The sequence below is a fragment of the Falco punctatus genome, assembly GCF_963210335.1.
Source record: "Falco punctatus genome assembly, chromosome: Z".
Lineage (NCBI taxonomy): Eukaryota > Metazoa > Chordata > Aves > Falconiformes > Falconidae > Falco > Falco punctatus.
Window position 1 is genome coordinate 52,762,860 of NC_137586.1, and position 26,491 is coordinate 52,789,350.

The 26,491-nt window shown below is 38.3% G+C and overlaps 1 protein-coding gene and 1 long non-coding RNA gene across 4 annotated transcripts in view; one reads left to right on the top strand and one right to left on the bottom strand.

Moving 5' to 3' along the window:
* The window catches only part of LOC308056665, a 383,794-nt gene that overhangs the window by 263,354 nt on the left and 93,949 nt on the right, over nucleotides 1-26,491 (top strand). The gene's annotated exons all lie outside the window — the stretch shown is intronic.
* SLC44A1 (solute carrier family 44 member 1) overlaps nucleotides 1-26,491 on the bottom strand; it is a 64,302-nt gene that overhangs the window by 5,918 nt on the left and 31,893 nt on the right. For 2 of the 3 annotated variants that reach the window (XM_080372379.1, XM_080372378.1), the window contains exons 5-13: nucleotides 15,768-15,861; nucleotides 11,367-11,536; nucleotides 9,247-9,336; nucleotides 6,651-6,778; nucleotides 5,587-5,773; nucleotides 3,215-3,380; nucleotides 1,689-1,845; nucleotides 1,167-1,250; nucleotides 6-143 (exon numbers count right to left, since the gene is read on the bottom strand). In XM_080372379.1, the coding sequence (XP_080228505.1) occupies nucleotides 6-143; nucleotides 1,167-1,250; nucleotides 1,689-1,845; nucleotides 3,215-3,380; nucleotides 5,587-5,773; nucleotides 6,651-6,778; nucleotides 9,247-9,336; nucleotides 11,367-11,536; nucleotides 15,768-15,861 (1,214 nt within the window). The remainder of the gene's footprint in view (nucleotides 1-5; nucleotides 144-1,166; nucleotides 1,251-1,688; nucleotides 1,846-3,214; nucleotides 3,381-5,586; nucleotides 5,774-6,650; nucleotides 6,779-9,246; nucleotides 9,337-11,366; nucleotides 11,537-15,767; nucleotides 15,862-26,491) is intronic. The other variant, XM_080372380.1, reaches the window with a different exon arrangement.

Genomic DNA, 26,491 nt, shown 5'->3' on the forward strand with positions numbered 1-26,491 from the left:
CATACCTTTCCTAGAAACAGCATAAAATCCCCAACTGTGTTTATGGCAGCCACTCGCAAAGCATTTTCCACTAGAATAACAAAGGCATCTTTTGCTGAGGTGCAGAAGTTGGTGCTGTTGATAGCTGTGGCTGTATATGCATTCTGGGAAAAGGAGATTGAAGATTTACTCATGGAATGATCAGGTATTTTGAGGAGGGGGCAGGGAAGGAGAAGGGAAAGATACAGTTTCTTAATAAGTCACGTAAGTCATATGATGTTATTGAACAAACATTCCCTTGAGAGCTGTTGAATCAAGCAGGATGTACCAGTAGACAGAAGACAACTACATGAGGTAGAGAATTACTATTCTTCTCCTCTCTTGCTCATCATTTATGCATTAACAAGTTTATTCCAAAAAACCTAATTAAACAGAATTTGCAATTTCTCTGCAGGAGGAGGTGAGCAGTGGCATAACTACCACAATTAAGTAGTGAGCAAAAATATTCTGGAAATACAAAAGAGTTGGAGTCATGTAAGTCCACCAAAATAATTTCTAGATAATTCTCTAGACCGCATTCAAGATTAGCCAGGAAAATTTTCAAGGACTACACTAGGGTTTTTTTAAATGTTGCTTCAGATTTTACCTTCTATATTTCCACAAGCAAAAAAATGAAAACTGTGAAAAAAGATTTTACAGAGATATTTATAGATGTACTTAACAGAGGTAGAACCACAGGCCAATAAAACCTCTTTTACAAAGGGGTCTGACCAGCCAGTGTCACAACTTGCAACTCTTATCCACTTTGCAGATGATGACGACAATTTGATGTTATGTACAGCTGTTCATTTTGTGTACAAAAGTTTCACTCTCTTTTCATAGCAAACATATACTGAAACTCAGATGTACTTTGACAGAGTGAACATAAGGGGGAACATCTCCAACCGCTAAATAATTATTATAAAGTTGAGTTATCATGCTCACAAAGTTTTTCACCTTTGCAATGTAAACAAAGACTAATGTAGTGATTTGCAGTGTAATTTCATTAATAGAGACGAGACTGAAGTACAGTCACTCAAGTTCAGTTCCTATCAAAGTATGATACATTATATGTCGGTCTCAGAATGCATTCTGGGAAAATATATATTATCAGCCGTGATATAAAACTTGGATTTTGAAAATCTTACCTGATTTAAGTACGTCAGGCACTTTTCTAGACACCAAAGGCAGCAGATGCAGGCTTTAAGCATACAGCGAGCACAAGCATTTTCCTAGGAAAGCACAGAATGTGGGGAAACAAAGAAAAAAACCAACAGATCTTAAGAAAATATTCCTTTGTGTTTCAGTAACCAATACTTAGCTTGTAACTCACAGTCCTTTAAAGACCATTCATTATGAGAATCATAGAATGGTTTGGGTTGGAAGGGATCTTGAAACATCACCTAGTTCCAATGCCCCTGCCATGGGCAAGGTAGACCAGGCTGCTCAAAACACCACCCAACCTGGCCTTGAACACTCCCATGGATGGGGGCATCCTCAGCTTCTCTGGGCAATCTGTTCCAGTGCCTCACCACCCTCATAGTGAAGAATTTCTTCCTCGTATCTATTTATTCCAAAACAAAGACTTCAGCCTCCCATACAGATTAAATTAATGTGTAAATACATCAGGCCTTGAGTATCAGTAAGAAAATGGAATCTATTTCTCTTACTTTTCCTTTTAGTTGTGTATGAATATATATCAGAATCATTCGTGGTATCTTCACTAGTGTGATAATGAAAGACCCCTTTGCTACTGTTCCTAGGTGGTAACAAACAAGGCGATTAACAGATGCCAGAATAGGAGTAAATGGCAGATTCCTTTTCTCCCTGTTAGAAAGAGAAAAAGAATAAACTAGAATGATCAGTCTGTATGCAACATCATCTAGAAGCACCACATATTCTCAAGAAAACAACGTGCAAAAGGAATGTATTATCCTCATACTAGCCTCCAGGGCATACTGTTCAGTCCACACTGACATCCTGTGCAAGTCACAGCTTTGGCTCTGATGCAGTAATAGGAATAGGATAAGGACTCAGTGAGTCTTAAGGGTAGTTGTACTAGCAGTTGGCTGTATTACTGCTATCACCTATTAGCAATTGCTATAAAAGTACATTTGATGACATGCAATTCAAAACCTTCAAAAAAGTGAGAAACAACGCTAATACTTTTTTAGCTGGCATATTGATAAACTTGTGTTCCCCTTCTCTCCTGTTCTGTCAGTCTCTGTGGAGACTTTAGAGGACATTACTAATTGTAATTAAGTAAATTCTTTTCTCAGATGTTTAACATTTCTGATTGAGCAATTACTATACCCTCAAGGAACCAAGTACCTTAAAATAAGCTATTTTATTGCAGCATGGCTAGAATATTTTTGATCTATCAGATGAATACTCTTTCAGAGTTTTGAACTTAATTTTCTTTTACTTAAAGTAAATTTTAAGCAATCTTAATTTCAGAAAAGTTTTAAATACAAGACTAAACCCCCAAAGCTAATTTCACTATTTTGAAAGCAGTTTCACATCTCTGTAAAACAAAATTCTTGTTCTTGAAAGTTGGCAAAACCATTGTTTAATAATTAGTATTGCCTTCTTGAACAGGTAGCAGATACATGCAGAATAGTCAATGTAAGGTATGCCCTGATACACAATTCAGTACACAAATAAAGCAATGAAATACGCAGGTTTAATGTTCATATATTTTGTAGTCACTTTTTTTCGTACATGAACTTGTCAGAATCTGTATGTCAATGACAAAGCTAATGCCACCTTAAGCAACCTAGTCTAAGAAAGATTAATGAAGCCCTGTAAATAATTTAAAGGTCACTGTTTTGCAATTAAAGTAATAACCAATTGCTTTCAATATTTTTTAATCTCTACCGAGCTTATCAGCATTAATTATTAGCATCACAGATGACCTTTTAGGTGCATCCTGGTTTGCAAACCACCATCCATGAGCATACAATGTGCACAGGTTACAAGGCAAACAATAATTCAAATCCTAAATATCAAGAATACCATTTGTAACCAGCAAACCAGATTATTTGAGGACATGACATGATTTAAGAAGAGTCAATACAATTCAACTTCTTTCCAGCTTCCAGGATGGAAGCAAGTATTCTCCCCAAAAGCTCTGTCCCTCATTATTTCTGCTAAATCCATTTCTAGGCTGCTCACAGTAGAGCTAAGTTGTTCATACCTTGTAAAATAGTATGTCACAACAGCCCCTGCTACTGTCATCTGCTGACAGGCTAGGATAAACTCGCTGATCCAGATGAGTCCCACTACATGATACCACCACATGTATTTCAAAGGACCCAGCATCCGAAATTCAACAAATCCTTCTTCATTTGGGACAGGACTACCTAGAAATATATAAGGGTAAAAAAAGGTAATGGTGCTTCCATCAACTCAGAAAGAAGCCAGCATATGGTATTAGCAGTTCATAACCAGCTACAGCAGAATCCTTCTAGCTTCTACTAATAGTTCTAAATGTCATGTTTAGGAAGACTGTAAGAAGATACAGCTTTTGAGACAATCAGCATAATGGCATTTGAAAAAAGCTCTTAAAAATATTCTGAGCATACACAAAATCCTGCAACACTTCTAATTTTTAGCCACATGGTGAAAATTTCCAAAATTAACCACCTCCAAGTAGCAAAAATTCTTACAGTTAAACATAATAGAAGCTTGTCTCAATCATCCTCAATTTCAGTCTGCTGTTCTGTTGATATTATTCATATATTAAGAAACAATATTAAACTTCGTAGCTCCTTATATCTAGATGTTAACATCAACAATCGCTTTTGATTTCCTAATGGTAAGTCTTTGTGCATGTATTTCAACCATATTTGTAGCTTTAAAGGAACAGACATTTTACAAACATAAGGAGCAGCTTTAGAATTCTAAATTTATTATTTCATACATTCAGAAATCCATTGACTGTCTAATGTGAATAGTGATATCATGTATTGAGACTGACAGCACATGTCAGAACCCTCCTCAGATAAGCTCTGTTTCAATGCATTAACTCACATTGAGATGTTCTGTCTTACACAATTATGTGAACGGCTGAGATTCAGAAAAATACTGAAAGTAACATGTGGATAAAATGCTTACCTCAAAAAACACTGTTTTGAATTAGCGTTGATAGCGCCTTCTCCACCTTCTTAGCTATGCTTTTATGCTTATATAAAAAATTAGTCTTTTCTTTTGAAGCAATTGAACTATTGAAATAATTTTGGTTTCAGTGAACAAGCTCTTCGTAAGTTTTGGTTTCAGTGAACAAGCTCTTCGTGAGTGTAGGCTTCTTCTCATACACAGATAACGTAAACTTTTTCACTTCTGGTTTGGATTGAAAAGATCTGGCTCCATTTGCATAAAGATTTTTGTTTAACTGATACAAGTGAGGATACTGAGTGCATATAAAGCTACAAGCATAAAATAGTCTTTGCAGAATCAGGGCCAGTTGAAGAGTGCTGTCAGTAAAATACAGTATCAGACTAAATTCTGCTACAAATTTAGTCCTTATGCGGTGGTCTTTAACTCACAGAGTAAAGCACAGGACTGAGACTTAACTCACTTTCAGAGGCGAACATTATATGAACATAGCACAGCATGTAATGAAAACTTGAAGTTTCAACAGTAATGAGAACAAGAACACATGAATTCTATTACCTCCATCCCTCACCAAGAATTCAGGCTATGAAATAAAAAATACTGATCTTATATTATCCTGAAATAGCTGTGACCTGAAACGCTGTTACTTCTGGATCAGCAGAAAACAATAAATTTCAAATACTAAGGTTTTAATAATGAATGATGGTCTCCACTGCCTACTGCAAAATAGCACAGATATCTCCCATTTTAAAAAGCAGTTGCTAGGTTTCTCTGCTGAAGTAACCAAGATTTGGACCTATAGGACTGACTAATTCTAGAAGCTCTTGTCAGACCCTGAACACAAACAAAACTCTCACCTTCCACGCTCTTCACAGCGGGTAGAAATTAGAGAGTACAGTGGCTGCTTTCAGAATGCGGTGTAGTAATAGCAGAAAAATCTCCCTAATAGATCTGGAAAATGCTGGAATAATACTGGACACCTAAGTTATGAACAACTGAAAACTACTTCAGTATATTTACATTTGGGTAGATGGTAATTGTGTGCAACAGTTCTTACATTACCATGTCTTCATCTGCGTGGACACTCACTACAATTACTTTATGAGATTAGCTGCAAGATTAGACTGGTTTTAACCTGTTTCTGTAAAATTAGAGGGAATTATTTGAAAAACTGTTACATCAGACTTATTAATGGAATCTTGTGGTCTGCAAAATACCAACTTGCATTAAACCAAAAAGCTGGCCTAAGGCACAAATTAACGTACTGGGATTGCAGACTCAAACACTACTTCCCTGAAACAAATGTTCTGAAGTCACTGAAGCAGACAAGCACAGAAGCGTAACATGTGGGGTTTTTTTGAGAGGTTCCCACATGCTTTTTAACTAACTCTGCCTGAAACCAAACCAAAATAAAAGTGCAATTTATTTAGAATAAGCCTGGTAGCTGCTTACCTGTAGTACCAAGGAAAAGCAGGACTGTGATCCAGTATGTCCAGAAGAGGATAAGCACAAAGAATGTCCAAAACGGCTGGAAGACTAGCAGTGGCAGGTGAATGAAGACCTTGCCAGCCACATGGAACAAGGCAATGGTGAGAGCTACTCGTTTACGCATAATTAACATTATCAAGAACAAGATAACCTAGCGGGAGAAGTTTACAAATCACATTTCAGAGAACTGAAAACTAAGCAAGACATCATTTTGCACAGCTAAGATATTCAAAAACAGGAAATTAACACATGCTCTATCTATATGACCACAAGACCAAAATGTAAAACCTGTATCAGCTTCCTCTGGTGATAAATTATTTTCCAAATTATACTTTTGGGGAACTCTAATCTCATAATAATGTATCTGGAATCATCACCAGCCTCAGGCTGATGAAATTAGACCAGATTCTATCCTCAATTATATTTTACAAACCAGTGAAATCAGCATGATGTAACAAAGAATACAATTTAACATTTGTATTTGAGCATGGTGTGGTGGTCTTGTGGCATAAGTTAGTCAAACATTGTCAATTTTTAGTAGTAAAGTCCGCTTCAAAATGAATAGCAAGGCCTAAAGAAGAGGAATTGGTTCAATAATCAGTTCACAATGATCCTTCTGTAAATGGAAAAAGTTTGGGAACAACCCATTTCAGAAGCAGGAATAGTCTAAGGACTTTCAAATAAACAGAAATTACAAAATATCTCTAAAATGAGAACCTAAGAAAAATCTCGTAAGTGAAATTGAATTAGAAGTCCAATATTCCACCTATTCTTGGAAGTCCCTGTGGACACTTTACAGCAGAGGAAAGTAGCTGCAGGGTTAGGAACTCTCTCCTGACTCAAAACCAGATATTAGAAAACAATACCTGGAACTAAAAAAACCCCAAACATATGTATCACTGCAACAGAGCTTGCAATAGAAACAAATTCTTCAAAAATGCGTGCAATATAAACCTTTCAGCTGAATAAAAAAATAGAGACCACCAGGAAGACACAATAAGAAAATAATAGTCATTAACAAAGCATACCATGAAGACTGTCGCTGAAATGGCATAGATCAGGAGAGCCTGAAGATTGTCTTTGGCTATTTGAGTCTCAACAGCACTGGCAGATACTCGTTGCTTAGCATAGAGCCACCACAGGACTCCTGTGCCACCTGTGTTTTAGAGAAAAAAAAAAAAAAGGATAAACGAAAAATGCTCCTTCTATATGATAAAGTCACACTACCTAGTATGAAAGAAGCTATAATCAGTTTCTTCTTTTTAAGTCTAGTGTGGCAGAGAATACTCAAGGGCACTGATGCCCAAGCCAACAGGAACTTCATATGACAGAGAAGTGCTTAGTTCTCCTCTGTTGCCCTCTTCTCAAGTGGATATACTCTTTCCACAGTATCACCCACTACAACCACTTTAGACAACTTGAAGCTCTCTGACCCTGTGTTTTACGGTGAAGCGCATGAAATAACTGGTTTGTGGGGAGCCCTAAAAATGAAGATCACAGCTCCTATTATACAGGTAATAGAGGTACAAAATAAAAAATGAGGTTATACGGTAGGATGTACGTATATATGTGTATAATAAAGTTGTGCATAAGAATTTGGTAGGAGGAACAGAGAGAGACTTTTGGATGAGGATGCAAAATAACAAGAGGAACAAAAGAAGGAGTCTCCACTCCTGAGAAGACTAACTGAAAAGAGTAGAAACAGTCCTGATGCTGAAAACAGCATCTCAGGTTAATGGCACACAGCTACACCTGCATCAGACAATGTCTTTTGGGCACTGGAAAAAACATCAGTGAAAGGCACAGGAGGCCACTATAACGTGAGGTACTTTCCAAAATCCTACCCATAGGGCCAGAATATCATACTCCTATTCTAGCTACCTTTCCAAGGTAGAACTTTTCTTAAACACAAGACTCCACCCCCTCAGGGAGATAACCTCTTCTCTCCGATAATTTTTTTTTCCCCTCTTTTGAGTATCCCTCTTGTTATTTCTGAATCAGCTGCATAAGCTTATCTGGAGATCACAAGTCTTTACTGAAGGTACTCTGTTCAGGTCTAAAATGGATGATGCTCTTTCAGGGTCTCCTAAACAAACAGTGAATAAACAATAAGCAGTATGTCTCACAAATGATATGTTCTTATTCAGGCTGTGTAATGGATGCAATTTTTTAGAACATAACAACGGATGGCAATAAGACAAGTCATTCAACTCTTTAACTCAACATAGTTGCTCAGCTTGTAAAGAAAATGGAAAACATGGGGAAAAAATCAATTTTTTTCATTTTCTGTGGTCACAGATCATGAGATCAGTAAACAGAAAACCAAAATGATCCTGAAAAAAACAGATGGACTGCTGTTTTTTTTCCATAGTGCTTCATAATTTGATAGTATTCTATTTTTGTTCCTTCTATACGGTCATCTGCCCATATATTTTGGCTTAGTGTGGCAATGTATTTGGAAGAAAAGGGACACCTGGCCTACCAAAAGTCACTCTTGCTTTAGTAGCTTGATATAATTAAAAGCTTTATCTGCTCAGCAAGGCTGCAAGGTTGTGTGAGTAAGACACCTCGAACCAAGAAAACAGGATTATTTGGTAGTTAAGCAGGCAGAAATACAGGAGCTGAGCTGGGAACTGATGACTGCAAGCATGTCAACAATTTTAATGATGAGACTAACCACTTGTATGCTCTTAACCAATTAGTATCTGTGTAGCAGCATGTGAATAGTGTATGTAACCAACAGAATTAAAGTGTGACATGTGTATGAATATTAAAATTGTATATAAGCTTGCAGACACTTAAGTAAAGTGGCTTCAACTAGGATCATATTGATAGGTCGTTGAGTCTGTGATTTTGCTCCTGCAGCTTAGCTACTGAGTAACAATAACAGAAAAATTTAGTTTTACGGATGTAAAAAGATAACATGATGAAGTAAGGGTATTTTCACCCAAGCTACATCATTTTGGATGAGACATTCTTTGGCCATTCCCAAGATGGCATGGCTGGCTGCATTTCACACATGACCTAGGTCATGCAGGACTTTGAGTCATGTGGAAATACAAGGACTTAATTAGAAATGCTAGAAAAGCACCTTTGCTTCCCCTCCTCAAGAACAGGTCTTAAATACACCCACAGAGCTACCTGGAGAGCTGAAGGGGCTGACTAACATGTCAGGGTCATACAGACACATCTACATCCTGAGGTCTCCTGGACCTGCATAACCAGTAATTTACCATTTGATTCCTGCATGCTCAAGTATGCCAGAGTCTGCCAGAGTCGGACATGCCTGGAAGGCAGCTTAAGAAATAGGCAAGTTTTAAGGTTGTGCTGCAAGTGCTGTGAAGAATATCCCTTATTGCCTACATGGGCTCTAGTGAGCTAGGCTGACAGGAAGCTGACCAGACGAGCAGAGCATGCAGCAAATCTCAGAGGAGCAACATACACTCCGGGAGAGGACCGCAATTACAAAGGTGGCATTTTTGATGTTATGTTTTGCAAGGGACTCAAAGGAAAGCTGAAAGGAAATGCATGGTCCATGATCTGCGCAGGATGTAGCTGGCATGAGGACATGGAGCCAAAGATTAGAACTGGGCTCTCGAAAACTGGGAAACAAACAAGACTTACCAAGTGATCCCAGAATGACAAGAATTGTTAAAATCCAGACAAGTACTCTTGAAATGTACCTGATTATAACCATCAAAATCATGGACAACACTGGAAAAGAAGACAAATAAAATAAGCAGAGCAATTATTTCAATTAAAAATAGTCTTCCTAATTTTCCACTGCACTGAGATAGCTGCCTTCCAACAGAATTTTTAGACATGAGATTTCTTTTCTGAGGCTTATGAACTCACTGCACAGACAGTTAAGGAAATTAGCCACCTCTATGTTTCTGCTTTGATACTGTTGATTAAAACAAAAGGAGCATAAATACATTTACATGGTACATTAAATACAAGACATAATGCATACATACAGACAGAGATGTATTTAGACAATGACAAAACAGACAGCAAGACATGATAGTACTCCAAGTCTGGTAACATGAGCACACTTCCTGAGGAACAGGGCAGAATTCGCACTCAAATACACTTGTCAAACAAGTGCAGATAATGTAACACCTGTGTATTCCAAAAAGTCATGCCAGTAAAAAGTAAAACAACTATGACTACTTTCAACTTTCAAAGCAAGTTCTTTAACAAGCTGTGTTCATACAGTTCGACTGTCAGGAACTGCATGTTAAAAAGTCCTCTACAATCTCAGCCAATTAAGATTTAATGAGCGGTACGTTTAAGTACAGGCACATATTTTTGCATATACATATCATGTACATCATGAAAGCCACTGGAACCTGGCTTTCTGAATCACAGTGTCTTACCCACTGTTTAAAAATAAATTAAATTTGTTTTACAAAGGTATGAAAAATATTTTTTAAATTAACTGTATCTAAAGCTCTACTAACTTCTGACTAACTAAACAGTAGCACTGCTAATCAGCCACTTGTTCAGATTTGGAACAGTATCTACTGTTATTATCAAATATACTGCAGCTGTCAAGACAGAAGACTAAACAGCTTTCCAGTTATAATTGAAAAGATACTCAATGGCCTTGTGTGGTTGTTTTGTAGTTTTTTTTAATGGTATCTAGTATCTTCTTTTATTTTTTTTTATACACAAAGGCAGATAGAAAACAACTTCTTTATCAGGTATAGCTTTGCAGTATTTATTTCTAAACCACACATGGCTCATTTACATGGCTAGTATCTGGGGCCTCCAATTTCAGGATTTCAGATTTCATACTTGGTAGGAGTAAAACAGACTCATTAGGAAAGTAATTTCTGTAAGTGAGTAGTATTCCACCTTAACTCAGAAGACTTTGTTAAAACAGCATTTCAGTCTAGTGATATGTGTCACTCTAGACCAGGGGTCCTCACACTTTTTAACCAGGGGCCGGTGCGGATGCAGTGGCAGGCAGCCATCTGCGGCTGCTTGGTTTCCCCCCCAACCCCGGCGGGGGGGTCCGTAAATACCGGGGGCCGGATTGAGGACCCTGGGGGGCCGTATCCAGCCTGCAGACCGTAGTTTGAGGACCCCTGCTCTACAGGCTAGAGGCATCTCACAACTGTAGAAACAATTCAGCACCTCTATACTGCTGTGAATTTCCAGCTCTTTAGGCAAGGCTGAGATTTTCAAAGACATGAAGTTTTTCATTGCAGGGGAAGAGGAAGAAGCAGGTAACATACAATACAACAAATGGGCACCTAAGTTTCTCATTTTCCCTCTGAAAGTTCTCATATCCCTGCACAAATACGTTAAATGAAACAAACTAAAACACCTACATTCTGGATGAGTGTGCATTTCTCACCCTGTCCTTTTTATCTGGAAAGGGTTTATGTGAACTTCAGTTGGCAGAAGATTAGTATTAGAAATGGGAAAAGGGGGATATTATAACAAAAATCAGGAGAATCGGGAAGCTCTGTTAAGTACACAAAAAACAATGTTGGCTAATCAACATCCACACATCTCATAATCAGTGGAAGAGGAGAAAAAACAGGAAAGCATATGTATATTGCTTCTGAGTAAGTTACCCAGCTGTCAAATAAAATTTAAAAAAAGCATTCTGAACCATTTTCTAAGGGCTCATTGCTATCATACAAATTTTTTGCTCATATTGTGGTTAGAGGGTGTTAAACAATCTCCTAATGCAGTACTAAGAAATAGCTAGTAATGAGAAAAACAATTACCTAGTGATAACAAGCAAAGTCCCATTATAATCTCTTTGCTGGTCATAACTCCACTAATCAGCCTGTGTAAGACACTACTGTCACTGACAAAGGTGATCAGGGCCTCTGCAAACTTGGCATAGCAGGAAATGTTCACAGGAGCACAGCGATGGAAGAATGGAATAGGTGCACTGGTGACACAAGAAAAAAAAATCAGAAAAAAAAATTACTCCTACTTAATATAAATGCCACATAAACACACAAATGAAAGGTGAATAGATGCAACCATTCCACCCTCATAACATCATAACCAGAAACCATGTGTTGAATGCACAAGTGCTGCTGGAATGAGAATGATCATAATGGGAAGTGATGCAATTCTTACAAGTATTCAACCCTGTGAGACTGGATTGCACAGTCCAATAGGAAATTAACACCCTCCCACTCTTAAATGGCAAGGCTCTGAAAATACATGTTCCTATTTCCACTTAAGCATCTCTCATTCAAGCGTCAGGTGAAACAGTGCCTTTCACTCATGCTGGAATGGTATACTGGTCCATATTTGCAGCAAAAGAAATCACAGAATGGCAATACTCTTCTGGCAAGCATACATTTCAAGCTAAAAGACATGAGCACTGACTACTACTGCCAAGCAAAACCAATGTATTTATTCTTAAGTCTTTCCCCATACTAAACTTGCTACTGTATTGAGGATTACAATCACAATGTTTACTTTGATTAACTTTGTTAAAATTATGCACTACATTCTTCCCAAAAGATGCAAAGATACCTCTAATGTTTCATTATTCCTGAACTGTTTTGGAAGCATCCTCCCCCAAAATACTGGCATTGTGTATTAAACTTTGCAAAATACTCAGCAGAACCTGTTATCAAGTTCATCAGAAGATACAAGAGAGAAAAAATTTCACTTTAAAAGTGGGCAATTTTATTTTCCAAATGTTTCCCATTAAGTAGTTGCCTTTCTTGCTTATAAACTATGTCAGATCTCAAAGTGGCCTATTACATCTTTTTGATCAATCTTCCCAATTACACTTCAGACATATGTCCCATAATTACATACTCCCTCCTGTAACTGGATCCAATGAAAGAAATGTCTTTCGTATTAAGTCAGTTTTTTCTTCTAACCTATTTGCTTTAGCCTGTCCAATCTTCCTTACTTAAAGATTCCAGTGGACTGTAGCAGCAATACACATAATCTTTTGCAGTTTGCCCATTTCAGCAATGACCTATAAACAGCAATTTTCTGTACTCAGTAACTATTTGTTAAGGCCACGCCTTTCCAGAATTTTGTCATTTTAAACATGGAGTAAGTAAACCAGCTGCCTTAAACACATTCTTTTTGCGCATTGTTTTTTTGGAAAAAAAGACAACATGCTGAGAAGCATTAGTATGTAATTATTCTGTACAGAATTCAGGAGAAATTATGATCACCTGCCATACCTAGGTAATTAGTCCTAGGTGTTTGTTTGAAGTGACTGATGATTGTAAATTATATGGTTTTAAACTTACTGTGCTGAATAGCTAAATGCATTTGGAGATGCTCATATTGATGGTCTGCTTTTGGGTAGTAATGAAGACAGCAGTTAGGCACAGCAAAGTAACCATGAATTAGTCACAGTTGTTAAAAAAACCAAGTTAAACTCGTAATGATGGCTGCCCTATTTAAAAGATGGCCCGGGTATCCTTTCAGCCTCTTACAACATAGCCTATTTTGGAACACGCAGCATACTGCGGTTCACTGTACCCAGTAATACTGGAAAAAATTGAAATTTGAGAGGTTTATTTAATTGTTAACTGCTCCAACTTTGCAGAAAGCCTAGGGAGTTTATTAGCTGCCAATACCAGTAGCAAAGATCAAATTTTCAGCTGGGAGTAGGCAAAGGACTGTCATTCCTGCACTGAAATACAGAAATAGCCATTTTGAAAAGTGGAACTAATGGGATTAAAATACTGTGCCAAAATACATCCCAACAGAGGAAAACATGCTTTTTGCATACTAGAGTTTATACTACTCATCTGACGTCCCTTAATCTATACCAATTTCACTACACATTTAAGTTATCTATTTTCATGTGTAGTAGTTAATTTCTAGCTTCTTGTAATTAATAAAAAAATGAGGTTATTGGTTCCTACAAGGTTTCTTGAGTAAATGGGACTCCCGAGAATCCACTTTTTGAGATCCACTGCTGTTTCTGTGGTTCTGACTGAACAACTATGCGAGGTAAAGTGTCTTGTTCAATAAAAAAATGCAATAATGGATCTACTCTGTGACCTGTGCTATTTTATATGGCCTCTTGATTATAACTTGGTATATTACATACTGAAATGGAATTACAAATTTCTGAGAATCATGAAGAAGAGTGAATAAAGTTCAAGCCAGCAAATGGCAGTGTTAAAAACGTATATAATGTAATATTCAAATGAAATTTAGAGACCCATCTGATTGTTCAAGTACTAGTTTTCAGAGGAAAGCTTTTTTCCTCTCACTGCTACACCTGGACACATACAGCAACCCGTGTCTGAGGAGCCTGGTTGGAATGCCACTGCTGGCAGCTCTTTATAACCTCTACAGGACAGCCCCTTGGCACAGCTCGGCACAGCTAAACACTGCAGGGAAAAGGCAGACAGGTTTTCATCTAGGACATGCTAACAGCAAAGTTATGCTTTACTGAGGCTGAGGTATGCTAGGCATGGTTTCTGGAAGAAAAGTGTACCACTGGCTGCATTGCCAGGCTGCACTGCTAAGTCAAAGCTGGACAGAATGCCTTGAAGCTGGAGAATCAAGAGTCAATTGAGAATTGGAACCTAAATTGGAAGGTGTGAAGAAGCCCGGTCATCCAACAGAAAACATCAAGGGACAGTCCTCACAGAATACGTTACCTCCATCTGATGGGAATCAGATGGCTGATACCTCTTGACAGATCATATCTGAGAACAGGAGTGTTAAGTTCTCCCTGAATGCCCCAGCCTACACGGCACTGGGTTTTCGTTTGTCTCCAGAGGATTTCATTTCCCCTCCAAATTACAATAATTTACTCAAATAATTTAACTATAAAAATCTGAAAACCAGAGTGGTTTATAGATGCAATGTTGGCCTTTTTTGCCTTAGGGCATTAAGTTCAGACTCTTAGATCTCAAAAATATTCAAACACATTTTATGTTGTATTCATACCAAATAAAAAAGTGGAAATAGCTCACCTACACAATAGCTTTTCAAAAATAACGAGGTAGTTTTTGTGAGGGATCTACATAGTGTCGTTAGAGCTCTGACACATTGTTCTATCCTTTTATTTTCTTATTAAGCTGTATTTATTCAGACTGAATGACATGGGAGCACACAGTGAGAAAAGTCAATATAATTCTGGCAAAATTTAAGACTGTCAAGCCTTTTCAGTACGCAAGCTGGCACTGAAATTTTCATTTGTTTTTGTATTACAGCTGTAACAGCTGGTTAACTGCACAGAATATTAATCTGCAGTGGGGAAAAGTAAAAAAAAAAGTTAATATTCTAGCTGCTACTTATTGTCACTACAATAATTCACTGGAGAGACTACCATGCAAACAAGAAAAACTTAAAAATCAGAGTTTTAGAACTGATATAATACATTTAATAAAAACGTAACAGAAAACTGTGCATTGGAAAAGACTCTGCAGTTACCACCCACTACTGAATATGTTTGAGAAGCTAAACTGAGAAGAGAGAATGTGATTCTTCTTGAGCGAGTGGAATTACTGAGAAAAGGGTGTGCACCACAGCAAACACATCACTTTTCTCAGCCATGCTCATCTCCAGTTCTAGCCAGCACAGCTAGCAAGAGTTTCTGGAGCTAAGAACTTTTCTATCCTACTTCACAAAAAGCAGTCTAATATAATATTTTAAACAATAAACCCCAAATCAATCTGTTTATAAAACAAGAGCCCTCTTTTTGGTACTTGCCCACTCTCATATTAGCCATTTGGGAACTGAAAGAATAAAAAATGAAGCAATTTGCTAAATCTGACTGGCCAAAGCAAGGTGTAAGAAGTGAACACTGCAGAGAGCTGCATGTCAATATATCCCTTTTCCTCCCAAAGATCTAAAGTGCTCCATAATAGTGTCTGATCTGCATTACTGATATATTGCTGAAGGCAATAAAACAGCTGATACTCAGCACAGTGTCAGTTACATGAAGCAGAAGAGAACTTGAAGGTACCAGCTCAATAGTCTGAGTAACACATGCATGGATAGTTTGGATTTTTCTTTAAGAGTTGCTTTCAGAGTCTTTTAAAAACATGTGGCAATAATACACTAAAACATCCAGTTGTAAGACAGAATAGATCTGTGCTGCATATTTTCTACAGAACTGTCACAAACAAATCTCTGCTCCCTCTACCCCCAGTCAGGCAAGATGTTAATATTACCTCTCTGGAACAGGATATTTAGGACATAACTTGGCAGCCCTTGGGTCTGTAGTGTATTCTGATGGCAGTAGTTCATAGCTACACAGAGTGGATCCTGTTGAAAGGAAAAAAAAAAAGAAAAGACTGATGGGGAAAAAATAAAAACCAAATATTCTTATTCTTTGCAAAAAGCATTAAAATTGATACACATCCTGATTCTGCAGCTCTGCATGTTATTACCACAAAGTTATGCTACAGTTCCTCCTATAACAGAACAGTGAATCAAGCCAAACATAGGCTTCAGTGCAACAGAATGACACTCCATCTAGCTTTGGGTCTTCCAACATTTGTGTATTCCAGCAGAAAAGGCTAATTCACAATGCAGTGTAAAAAAGAACACAAAGCACTTTGAAGTCATCCTCCCCCGCCACTTCACCACACTTTTTTCTCCATTATTTTTAGTGCATGAATATTGCGTAAGACAACATTCATTACAGAAACGTTCAAGTGGTTTTTTAGGGATTTTTTCTGTGTTTTCAAAATACAAATGTTCTATAGACTTCAGAGGGAGAAACAAAGGAACCAAACTGCTGAAGTTAGAAAGTTGGCTGAAAAATAACACAAGCTCTGCATTAGATGTCCAAAACTTCTAACAAAGCTAACTCTCTGCATAAACAAATTGGCAACACAATAAAGATCAAATTGCCTACAACAAAATTAAAATATAATTTAAGGTTTCCTTAGTACCTGACACTTGCCTAATGGAAGTATGTTACCTAGACAGATATCCTTCCATTTGTCTATAATCAAGATACTGAACATCTGAGCCAATGCTTCTAGAAATATAGCAACGGCCAAACCAGATTGGCGCAGGGGTCCCTCAGAAACTGGAGGAAGAGGTAAGAAAGCCTCCAACAGTATAAGCTGCCTACCCAAAGACGAGTTTCTTCCCAAGCTTGTTTGCTATCAGATTGCTTACTCCCCAGCACAAGCGCACTGGATATACAGCTTTTCACGTCCTTTTTTCCTATATAATAAACTAAGGACATCTTGATCATCCCTATAAATATTCAATTATTTCCATTATGGAAGTCTCCTCTCCAGAAATACTTCATCAGAAAGAGTTCTATAAAGCGCATCTAGATAACACATACACACTTTTACCCAAATTAAACCAAGACTTTTGATAGACAGCTTTATCTTTGCCTGCGTGACATCAAACAGAAGTATTATTTGTAGATACTGTAGAATATTATTTGCAGAAATCTTGTTTACCATTGCCACATTGCTACCTCTATGAAGAGACATCTTCTATTTACAGACTGAAAGAGAAGACAAAGAGCAGCTGAGCAGGCTATCCCATGCAGTCTCTGGAACACTACTTAAATACCACTTCTACGAATTAGTTTTTTGGGGCCAGGTCCAAAACACCAAATACACCATTGAAGAAAGTTAGATTTCCTGCAAAGAGAAGATATCAGGTAAAATATCTAAACTTCATTTTCAATTATACTGTTTATATGAATCCTTATGCCTCTAATTGCTTATGTGGAAAACATTGTACCAGATAAACAGACATCAGACGAAACCACCTTCCTTACATTGCAGTTGAAGACACAGTGTCTAAAAGTAATTATTACTATTTTTGGACAAAAGGCTCTATAGTGCCACAAAATTTTTTTAATCTGTTCTTATAGATACAAAAACTTCTGGATCAAGCACATTTACAAATAATGCCAGAATTTGATGGAGGGGCAGCAGTAGAGATACGCCCATGTTTATCTTAAAAACAGAAGGAAAAAGAAGATTGCAGATATTCACATTTATTTTGCTTTGAATATAGGCTTAAAGCTAAGTTATAAAGATGGTAAATAGCCAGCTGAACATGAGCCAGCAGTGTGCCCAGATGGCCAAGGCGGCCAATAGCATCCTGGCTTGTATCCAAAATAGTGTGGCCAGCAGGGCTAGGGAAATTATCGTCCCCCTATACTCGGCACTGGTGAGGCCACACTGTGAACACTGGTTTTGCACAACAGACATTATAGTGCTAGAGTGTGTCCAGAGAAGGGCAACTAAGCTGATGAAGGGTCTAGAGAACACGTCTTATGAGGATCAGCTGAGGGATCTGGGGTTGTCAGGGAGGACCTTACTGCTCTATACAACTACCTGAGAGGAGGCTGTAGCAAGGTGGGTGTCGGTCTCTTCTCCCAAGTAACAAGCAACAGGACAAGAGGAAATGGCCTCAAATTGTGCTGGGAACGTTTAAGTTGGATATTAGGAAAAATGTCTTCACCAAAAGGGTTGTCAAGCATTGGAAGAGGCTGCCCAGGGAAGTGTTTGAGTCACCAGCCCTGGAGGCATTTAAGACATGTAGATGTGGTGCTTAGGGCCATGGTTTAATGGTGGACTTGGCAGTGTTAGGTTTATGGTTGGAGTCAGTGATCTTAAAGGTCTTCTCCAACCTAAATTAGGCTATGAGTCTATTCTACGACTCTATGATGAGAACAAGAACTTCTACAGGAAGAAGTGTGTGTGTGTGGGGCTGTATGTGGATAACAGAATTCAGATTCATGACAGAGAATGTTTGGTGCCAGCTTGGTCATTTTGCACTACCAGTGTAGAACTACGTTATAATTACCTTATGCAGAGGCCCCCACACCTAAATAAGCTTATGGGGCACGGGTGATCTGTGGATGCCCATGTTCCCTTGTGACTTCTAGCAGTTTGCACAGAAGAGAAAATGGGTATACAACTTACTATGGCCAGGGAAAAAGGTTCCAGGCTCTTTGCACAAATGTGTATCTGAAGACCTTCTGTTTGGATCACAAATGCAAGCCAAGCAGAAACCAAATCCCAGATCATAAGCCATTCAAGCAGGACTTGTAGACTAAGGTAACCCAACAAACCCCTGGCTGTGGAGGAAACCGGAGACATCTTGCCAGGTCCCTCTGAAACCAAATGGCATGTTCCCTCCTGTCATGCAATGGAGCAGTGGACGGCTCTGGCTGCCACTATTATCTCTTGCCTTGGAACTGCTCTCAGAGCTCCTTTGGATCTCTTCCCTTCAGCTACATACCTCACATAGTGTGCTGCTTTCAACTCCCAGCCAAGCAGAAAAATACTTTCATGGAGCTTGACAGACAAGGGACATAGCCACCCTGCATCTAATGGAGCTACCAGCCCAATAGCTGCAATAATGCCCATGAGATTTATTTGTCTTTTTGTCCTACATAATAAAGCAGAATAAGTTTTTACTATTCCCATATATCTTTCTTCCTTTGAAAACCTTCCAACTTCTCTAATATTTCGTAGGAGTACTAGAACCCAAATGTGAGCTGAAGTAATGTGTCACTTTACATCAGACTTAAACCAATTTCTTAACAAAAGAGTCCCTGTGCATCAATAAATAAAAGTTTTAATTTTGTAAGGTAAGAGTCGGAATAATGGACTGCATTCCTAAACCTTCCACCCCATATCAGTTATTCTGGGTTAGTAGAGACTGTCTTAGCACAGCCAGCCTTATTATTGCTGTTTGAGTTTCCAAGGTCTGCAAAAGTTTAAAGAAGAATTCAAATAATCTACTGTGCTGAGACAAGTACCAAAGACACTACTATCATTCCTAAATTATTATAATTTGTAAATGTTTCAAAAATATTATGGGTAGAATTCAGAGAACAAACTAAAAAAAAATCATTGAAGTAATACATCCTCTGCTTCCTACAGCAATGCATGTATTTCTTCTGCAGAAATCATTAGGCAAACAACACTAACTGTCCTACAGGGACTGTATTTGAGATCCCAACATGTTGTAACCTTAAAGAAAAATACTTCTGAACTATGTGGAGCAACAGGTGCCAGGCTAATGGTGAGCACACAAGAGTTTACTGATCCCACAGTGCTGTATTTGGTGCTTTCACCTACAAAGTGGTATCCTGGAGACTCTGCACAGTTCTGTTCCATGGTTTTATTTCCATTAATAAAAGTTGCTCCAGCCACTGCAATAATCTGGAGCCATGACTGGAGCAAAGTATTTCCAAAGACAAACTTTCAACTTTAACCTAGCTGTAGGAACGACAGCCACTACTTCCTTTAAAAGCCTTCTTTCTGTTTTGGCTAGACTTAGTTTAGTAAAAAGCTGAACAGCTGCTACCTCTGGATTCCTAAGAAGAGCTACAGTTAGCATAAATGATGTAAAGATGCTGTAGAAAGCCAGGACAAAGGTGGGGAACTAAATCTTAGTTCAAAGATTCTTTCCAACTGAGCAGGCAAATTATTAAAGGTCTTGCATGCTCTGAGGACATAGTACACAAAACAACAAGACACAGCCCCTCCTTTCCATAGCAGTGCCCTTAACAGACAGTTCCATACTAACCTAAGGTGGTTAGATAAAACTACACTTAGAGACCAGAGCTCCAGTACAGCTTTTCTTCCTGTACTTGCTGTGTTCTAAACAAACATACAAAACTCCTGCTACATCAGCCTCACGATCAATATCAAAATTTTCAGCTTGAGAAATGGCAAGACTTCCTAAGTCAACCGCTAAGACGACTAGCCCACAGAGAAACCACTGACATTAACGCTGCCTGAATGGTAGTGGTGGAAAGAACACCAGGGGCTCTGCTTCCCATTCTGAGCTGCTCAGTGGTACCTACTCATCTATCAACACTGTTTGAAGGAACTAAAGCAAGGGCTTTCAGATGCAAAAAAATGGACTCATATTCAGAGTAAAGGATTTCAGCAGAAAAATACAGAACTGTGCAGAGATAACCTGGGGTATCTTCAGTACCAGGAGCAGTACAGTCACCTTAGGAACTTACGAATATGTTCTGCTTAAGTTAGGCACAGCTCCAAGCAGCTCTACATTCCTCCTTTCAGAGGCATGTGGCAAAACACAGACTGAGAGACTAGAAACCGCAGTTTTGATACGGTGATTTATATGAACCTCCATGTATGTTCTTACCATTTGGGGTCTGATTGACAGTATGTATATGCACATATGTGACATAACTGACTTCTAAAAGACCGTATGATGAAGCAGAAATTATAGTTTTAAAAACTCTACATCTTACTCCATTTTAAGCATTCTCTCTCATTCTCAAGCAACATCCTGTTAACTCCATCAGTAACATGAGTCCTTTAACACAGGAGTCAAACTCCAGGTAAATACAGAGACAGAAACGTGCAGAAATGTTAGCAGGATTGAGACTGTTTAAATCACAGCTACTGGCCTCTGTACTTCTAGCACAATGCTAATTACTCTTGGGGTTTGGGTGTTCTATGACCAAGTGTCACCAACTAAAACATAGCTAGCATTGTGAGTACATGAGACTCAGACAATTATACTCGACCAACCCATGCAATACAAGCTAGATGTATTGACAGGTGGATATTGACAGAGCTGGAATTCACTGGTATTCAGGAAGGACAAGGCTCCCAGACTCTAATAAGGACAAAATACTTAACACTCTTCTCCTGTTCTGACTCCAGAGCTTGCCTCAAATCTATCTGTCAAACTATCAGTTCTAAACTGTTAATCTCAACCGTATTACCAGTCTGGAGTGTCACACAATGAGAGAACTTGGTACGCCACCAATAACTGCATATTATCCTAGCATACTACGGACTAGCAACATGGCATAGAAAAGTGGAAGCGTAAAACACTGCCTTCTGTATCTGTAGGGAATTCTGCCGCAAATTCCACAGCTCAAACCCACAGAACAAGTAGGATGCCAAGCACTACTTCCACAGAAGATGGTATGTTACTATCTATTGCTGACTTCTGCCAGTAACAGAACGATGTTGCATGACCTCAGAATTAGACCAAGGACTAATAACAAGACCTTCTCTTCGCAAACTCCTGCCAAGTGGAAAAAGGTTCAGGCCATCATGAAAGGAAATAACACCAATGCTGACCAGACTTCCTTCATTCTTTGTCTGTACATCTGACAACTGTAATTATACCCTGTCTACAAAAACAGGAAGTAATTCTACTCAGAACACAAGCACTAAGTTTACATAAAGTTCAGTATATATTGTATAAATATTATTTAATTTAAATTATTAAATAAAAATATTATTATAGATTGTATAAGTTTCCTATTTGCCCACAGGTTTTTAGACCAACAAAAACATTCCATAAGCAGACAATTTCACATTTGATGCTTCATTTAAGAATGGAGTAGCATTTAGCTGTGCATAGATCAGCATCGGAGCTGGAAATGAGTGAGAGAACAAAACCTCGAGTTCTTAGCCATTGATTTGAATACAGCCTGAGGTAGCGGTTAATGTGGAAGCATCTGAGGACTGTACAAACATACCTGAACATTGCAGCTCAGCCTTTTGCAAACGGTGCGGGAATAGAGGCAGAAGGTCAAACAAGGATACAGCTGAATCTTAACACCTAAATTTAATTTCCGGGCCCTAGCAGAAAGGGCCCAGAAAAAGAGTGATACCTTGAGATGGGCAGGAAGGCACAGGACAGACCACTTTGCAGTCAGGACTTCTCAGATTAATAAAACAGATTTGTTCTTGGTAAAGAAAGCAAGCTTCATTCCTTGGATCTATCCACTGGTGCCTTCCAGAAGCACAGTGTGAGTTTTGAAGGAAGGAAAGCAAGGATTGCACATATCTAAACATCTAGTTGTTGCAGAAAGACACACCATCACTTCTTTTAGAAAGTGAGCATCAGAGGGCAGGAAAAATGAAGCTTGCTTTAATAAATAAATGTGGGACTGAAGTGAAAGTAAGTATTATGTAGCTTCTGCAAGAATGTTCCAAGAAAAACCCAACACAAAACATCACTAGTTAGATCCACAACTGGAGAACACAAAGACAACTACTGCAATAGCCAAGCACAGTTGCTGTTACAACTGTATGTTAAAAAAAACCCCAAACATCAGTCAGAATTCATATACACATATTTTGAGTTGAAATTAAAAAGCCCAGACTATCCTCTTCTCTATCCCTCATTCTTATGAACAGTACAGAAAGTTGAAAATAAGTATTAATTTCCCCGTTACTCCACTCATATTTCTTCCAGTGCTAAATAAAATCAGCTACTCTGGAATCAAATTAAAAATCCATATAGTTAAGTTCCAGATGTTTCCCTTACTGTATTTATAGCTCTCCACAACTTACAGCTCAAGGATATCCTTGAATATTAACCTCCCATTTAATATCCAAGCACTATTATTCTAACAGTTTATCTTTTGGTATCTAAAATATCCTCATAGCATTATGGTTTTTAAGTTAACCATAACTAGTGTGGAAAAAAAATCTGGTTGATTCCTATTAATTTAATTTTTCAGCTCTAGTTTCATAGTATTCAGGTTATGAGATCAAGGAACATTGGGTTTTTAAACCTTAACTAAGCTATTGCTGCTTTTGGGTATACCCATACCTTCCTCTTACTGATATTCTTCTCTTTTCCAGGCAGAAGAATCATTTCCTCATGATCATCCTTGTTTCCCTTCTCAGTATGTGTACATATACTGAGAACATATTTGTATGTGTGTCCATGTGTGTAAGTTTAAAAAGTTTTAAAAAAAACACTTTGTCAAGACCAGAACACAGCCCTTATGCTGCTAACAGAGCAAGTTTACACAAAATACAGTCCTTACTTTTTCCCTCTTCACAATTAATAAACAGTACACTTTCAGACAATGCTGTCACTCCACCTAATCCTGATGATCCTCAGTAGCTTCACAATCTTTCCCAAGTATCAATAACCATTTTAAAGTAAAATGCTAAATACCTAACAATGGCTGTTTCCCAGGCCTTTGTTCTGCACACATCCCTTTCCATTTGACATTTTATTCTATTACATTTGATACCAGATTTTTTTTTCATGTAATTCTAAATAATTCAGTATCCACAGCAAGATTTATTACCTCACTGTTCCTCCCCCCTTCCAAATGGTTTATTAATGTAATCATAACACAACACAGTATTTCTGGAAGACTCCACATGCAGCCACCTTCTGTTGCAAAAACAATTTCATTCTGACTAGAGGATCCATTTCCAACACAAGACAACCCTGACAAAGTGGCAGTGGATGACTCCATACCAGTCATAGTGTGCTTTTATTCCAGCCATTCAAAAAATGACATTCAAAACTATACTCAGGTTTCCAGAGACCTAGTGGTGCAGAATCTCTTTACCCATAAGACAACTAGAACTAATATGGTACAACAGGCTTCAGGAAAATCACAAGCAAAGGATTAAATTCTAACCAGCACACTTTTGCTAAAAACAAAGAGGAGGGAGGATGGCTGGGATGGGAACAGAAGAAGAATGTCAAGAAGCTGGCAGCAACCCATGTAACTGCTGTTTCTAAGGCAAGTACCAACAGTAACTGCAAAGACATAGTTTGATTACCACACAAGAAGATGTCATTATCTTCAGGCAAAAGAAAAATCCTTTTTGTTTCCCCTACAGTTCCTTGCCATAGGTCAGAGAGGTGACCCACTCTTACTTAGCCAGACTGATTTTCTTTATCGTTTCAGGTCAGTCTCTGTAGCAGACTTCATTTAGCTTTACCTCTGGCTCTATCTAAATCCACCCAGATCTCAACTAGCCTGGCCTAGCTACAGAATTCTAAGAACGAAGATGCCTGCCAACATGCCGTAAAATAGAAATTTCATTTTAGGTTCGTAAATGTGCATCCAGACATTTACAGAACAGATAGGAATATCAGTTCCCACCATGACCTGTCAATATAGTTATTACTAAATTAAACACAACAGAAATTGTGCCCACTTGTTTAGTGTCTCTTTTTAATAATGACATTTCATTACTCATTTGGCACAGTCATATATGAATTATGTCTTCAAGGACATTTCCAAAATGCTTTGGCAAGTCCTTGAAAACAGCACTGCAATATTTCATGGACATAAAGTTTTGAAGCATCAATCAGCTCTCTGGAAAAAACAGCTTTCAGTCAACATTACTCAAAATCCATACTTTAAGTGCCAAGACCAGCAAAAACAAATTGCAAGTACTCCTGGCCTAAGATCCTCTGCCAGGTGAGAAAAATCCTTGGGAGACCAGCAGCAGCCAGTTTGCAATATACAGTATTCTCAGTTGTGTCCAACGCATAGCTCTACAAACTCAAGTATCAGCATGGCTGCGTGAGAACACTGTTAGAACGTGCTCTCAGTCTTTCTGCATCACTATGCCTTTCCGCACCAGCTCCAGAAGTCGCTCCAGAACATTCCTATACCTTACCAGCTGCACCTTTGCACAGGCTGAAGATCTGAGTGGTCAACTGCCCAGCTTGTTTCTTCCCTTTTTCCTCCTCTCATAAAATGTACCAACTGGTTCCCAATGTTCTGGGTGTCAATTATTCTGACAGCTTAAAGGCGTGCCCTTTCTTGTTTTTCTAAAATTAACCAAGCTTTGTGAGGGATTGACTTCTTATACAGCAAGATACTGCAAATGCAGGACCTGACTGTGGGACAGTAAGTGGGATGGGGGTGGGAGTGAAGTTACTTTCCTGAAATAGTGCAGAGTTATTCACCAAATCAGCTCCTTTTCCCAAATTGCAGCAGAATAGCAAGTGCATCATTACTGATTCAGGAAGCCAAAAGGCTGCTTTGTCATGAAATGATCTTCATGCCTCAAGAAAGCATTTTCCCTGCCCTAAATGCTTATTTATAATCTTGCTTACAGAAAAATACAAGCTGTACTGCACAACAAGTAAAAGCACTGCCATAATTGCTCTGAACCTTAGGGGCTGGCTGTTCTTGTCACGTTATGTAGAGGGAATCAAGTGCCTTTCCCACGTTGGGAAAGATACCGTAAATTCTAAGCCAGCTGGAAGACCATACTTGATGTTGATGAAATCATTAATCAATATAAGGATGCTGTAGTATCTTTTACTACGTTGCATCCTTTGATAAAGATGTTCAGATTAAAAAACCTTTATTTGAACTTATCATACCACTTCTTGATGGACTGAGGCACAACAGAGAACTTTTTTGAGCTGGAAGGGTTCTTAAACAGTAATTTATCAAAGAGTTCCAAGGTGCATGGACAAGTAAGGTGCTCCCAAGGATGGCATGTGAGCTAGCTGAAAATGGCTAACTCTGCAAATGTATATGCAACAACCTACACAGAGCTTATCTCCAGCACAATTGTGACTTTCACATTGCAGGAAAAGTTAAAGCTTTCAGAAAGGCTCAGCTGAGCAAAGTTAAGAGTTGACTGCGTTCTCTACCCACATATTAAAAAAATTACGATGGTTTTATTGTTGAGCGTCAGAAGCTGCAAGACTGAAAATTCAGCATTTATCACAAGAAACCAAACACATATGTCTTTCCCTCCTTCTTCAGAACTTGACAGGTGAACTCTAAATTCTAACTAGATATCATCACAAACAAACTGCAATTAAGCTCTGCACAGTCATGTTCAAAGCTCTCACATTGCTTTATTATCCTTTTTACAGTGGAGTCTATGGTCACTTGAAAAAGAAGGCCAAACATCCTCTTCGGATTAATTAATTTCAACCCCCTATCATAGTTACTAAGTGGCTCTCAAAAATGATTCTGTTTACTTAATACTATAGTTTTGGTGCTAAATCACTGTTCTTGCTCTATTACAAGACTGAATCATGCTTGAACTTTCACTATACATATGCAATATTTAAGGTGATCAATACTTAAGCAGTTCATTTGCTGGAAACCATCACTTTTTGGAACCCATACAAGCTGGTGAACATTTAAGCAGAAACATAACCGTAAGTATTT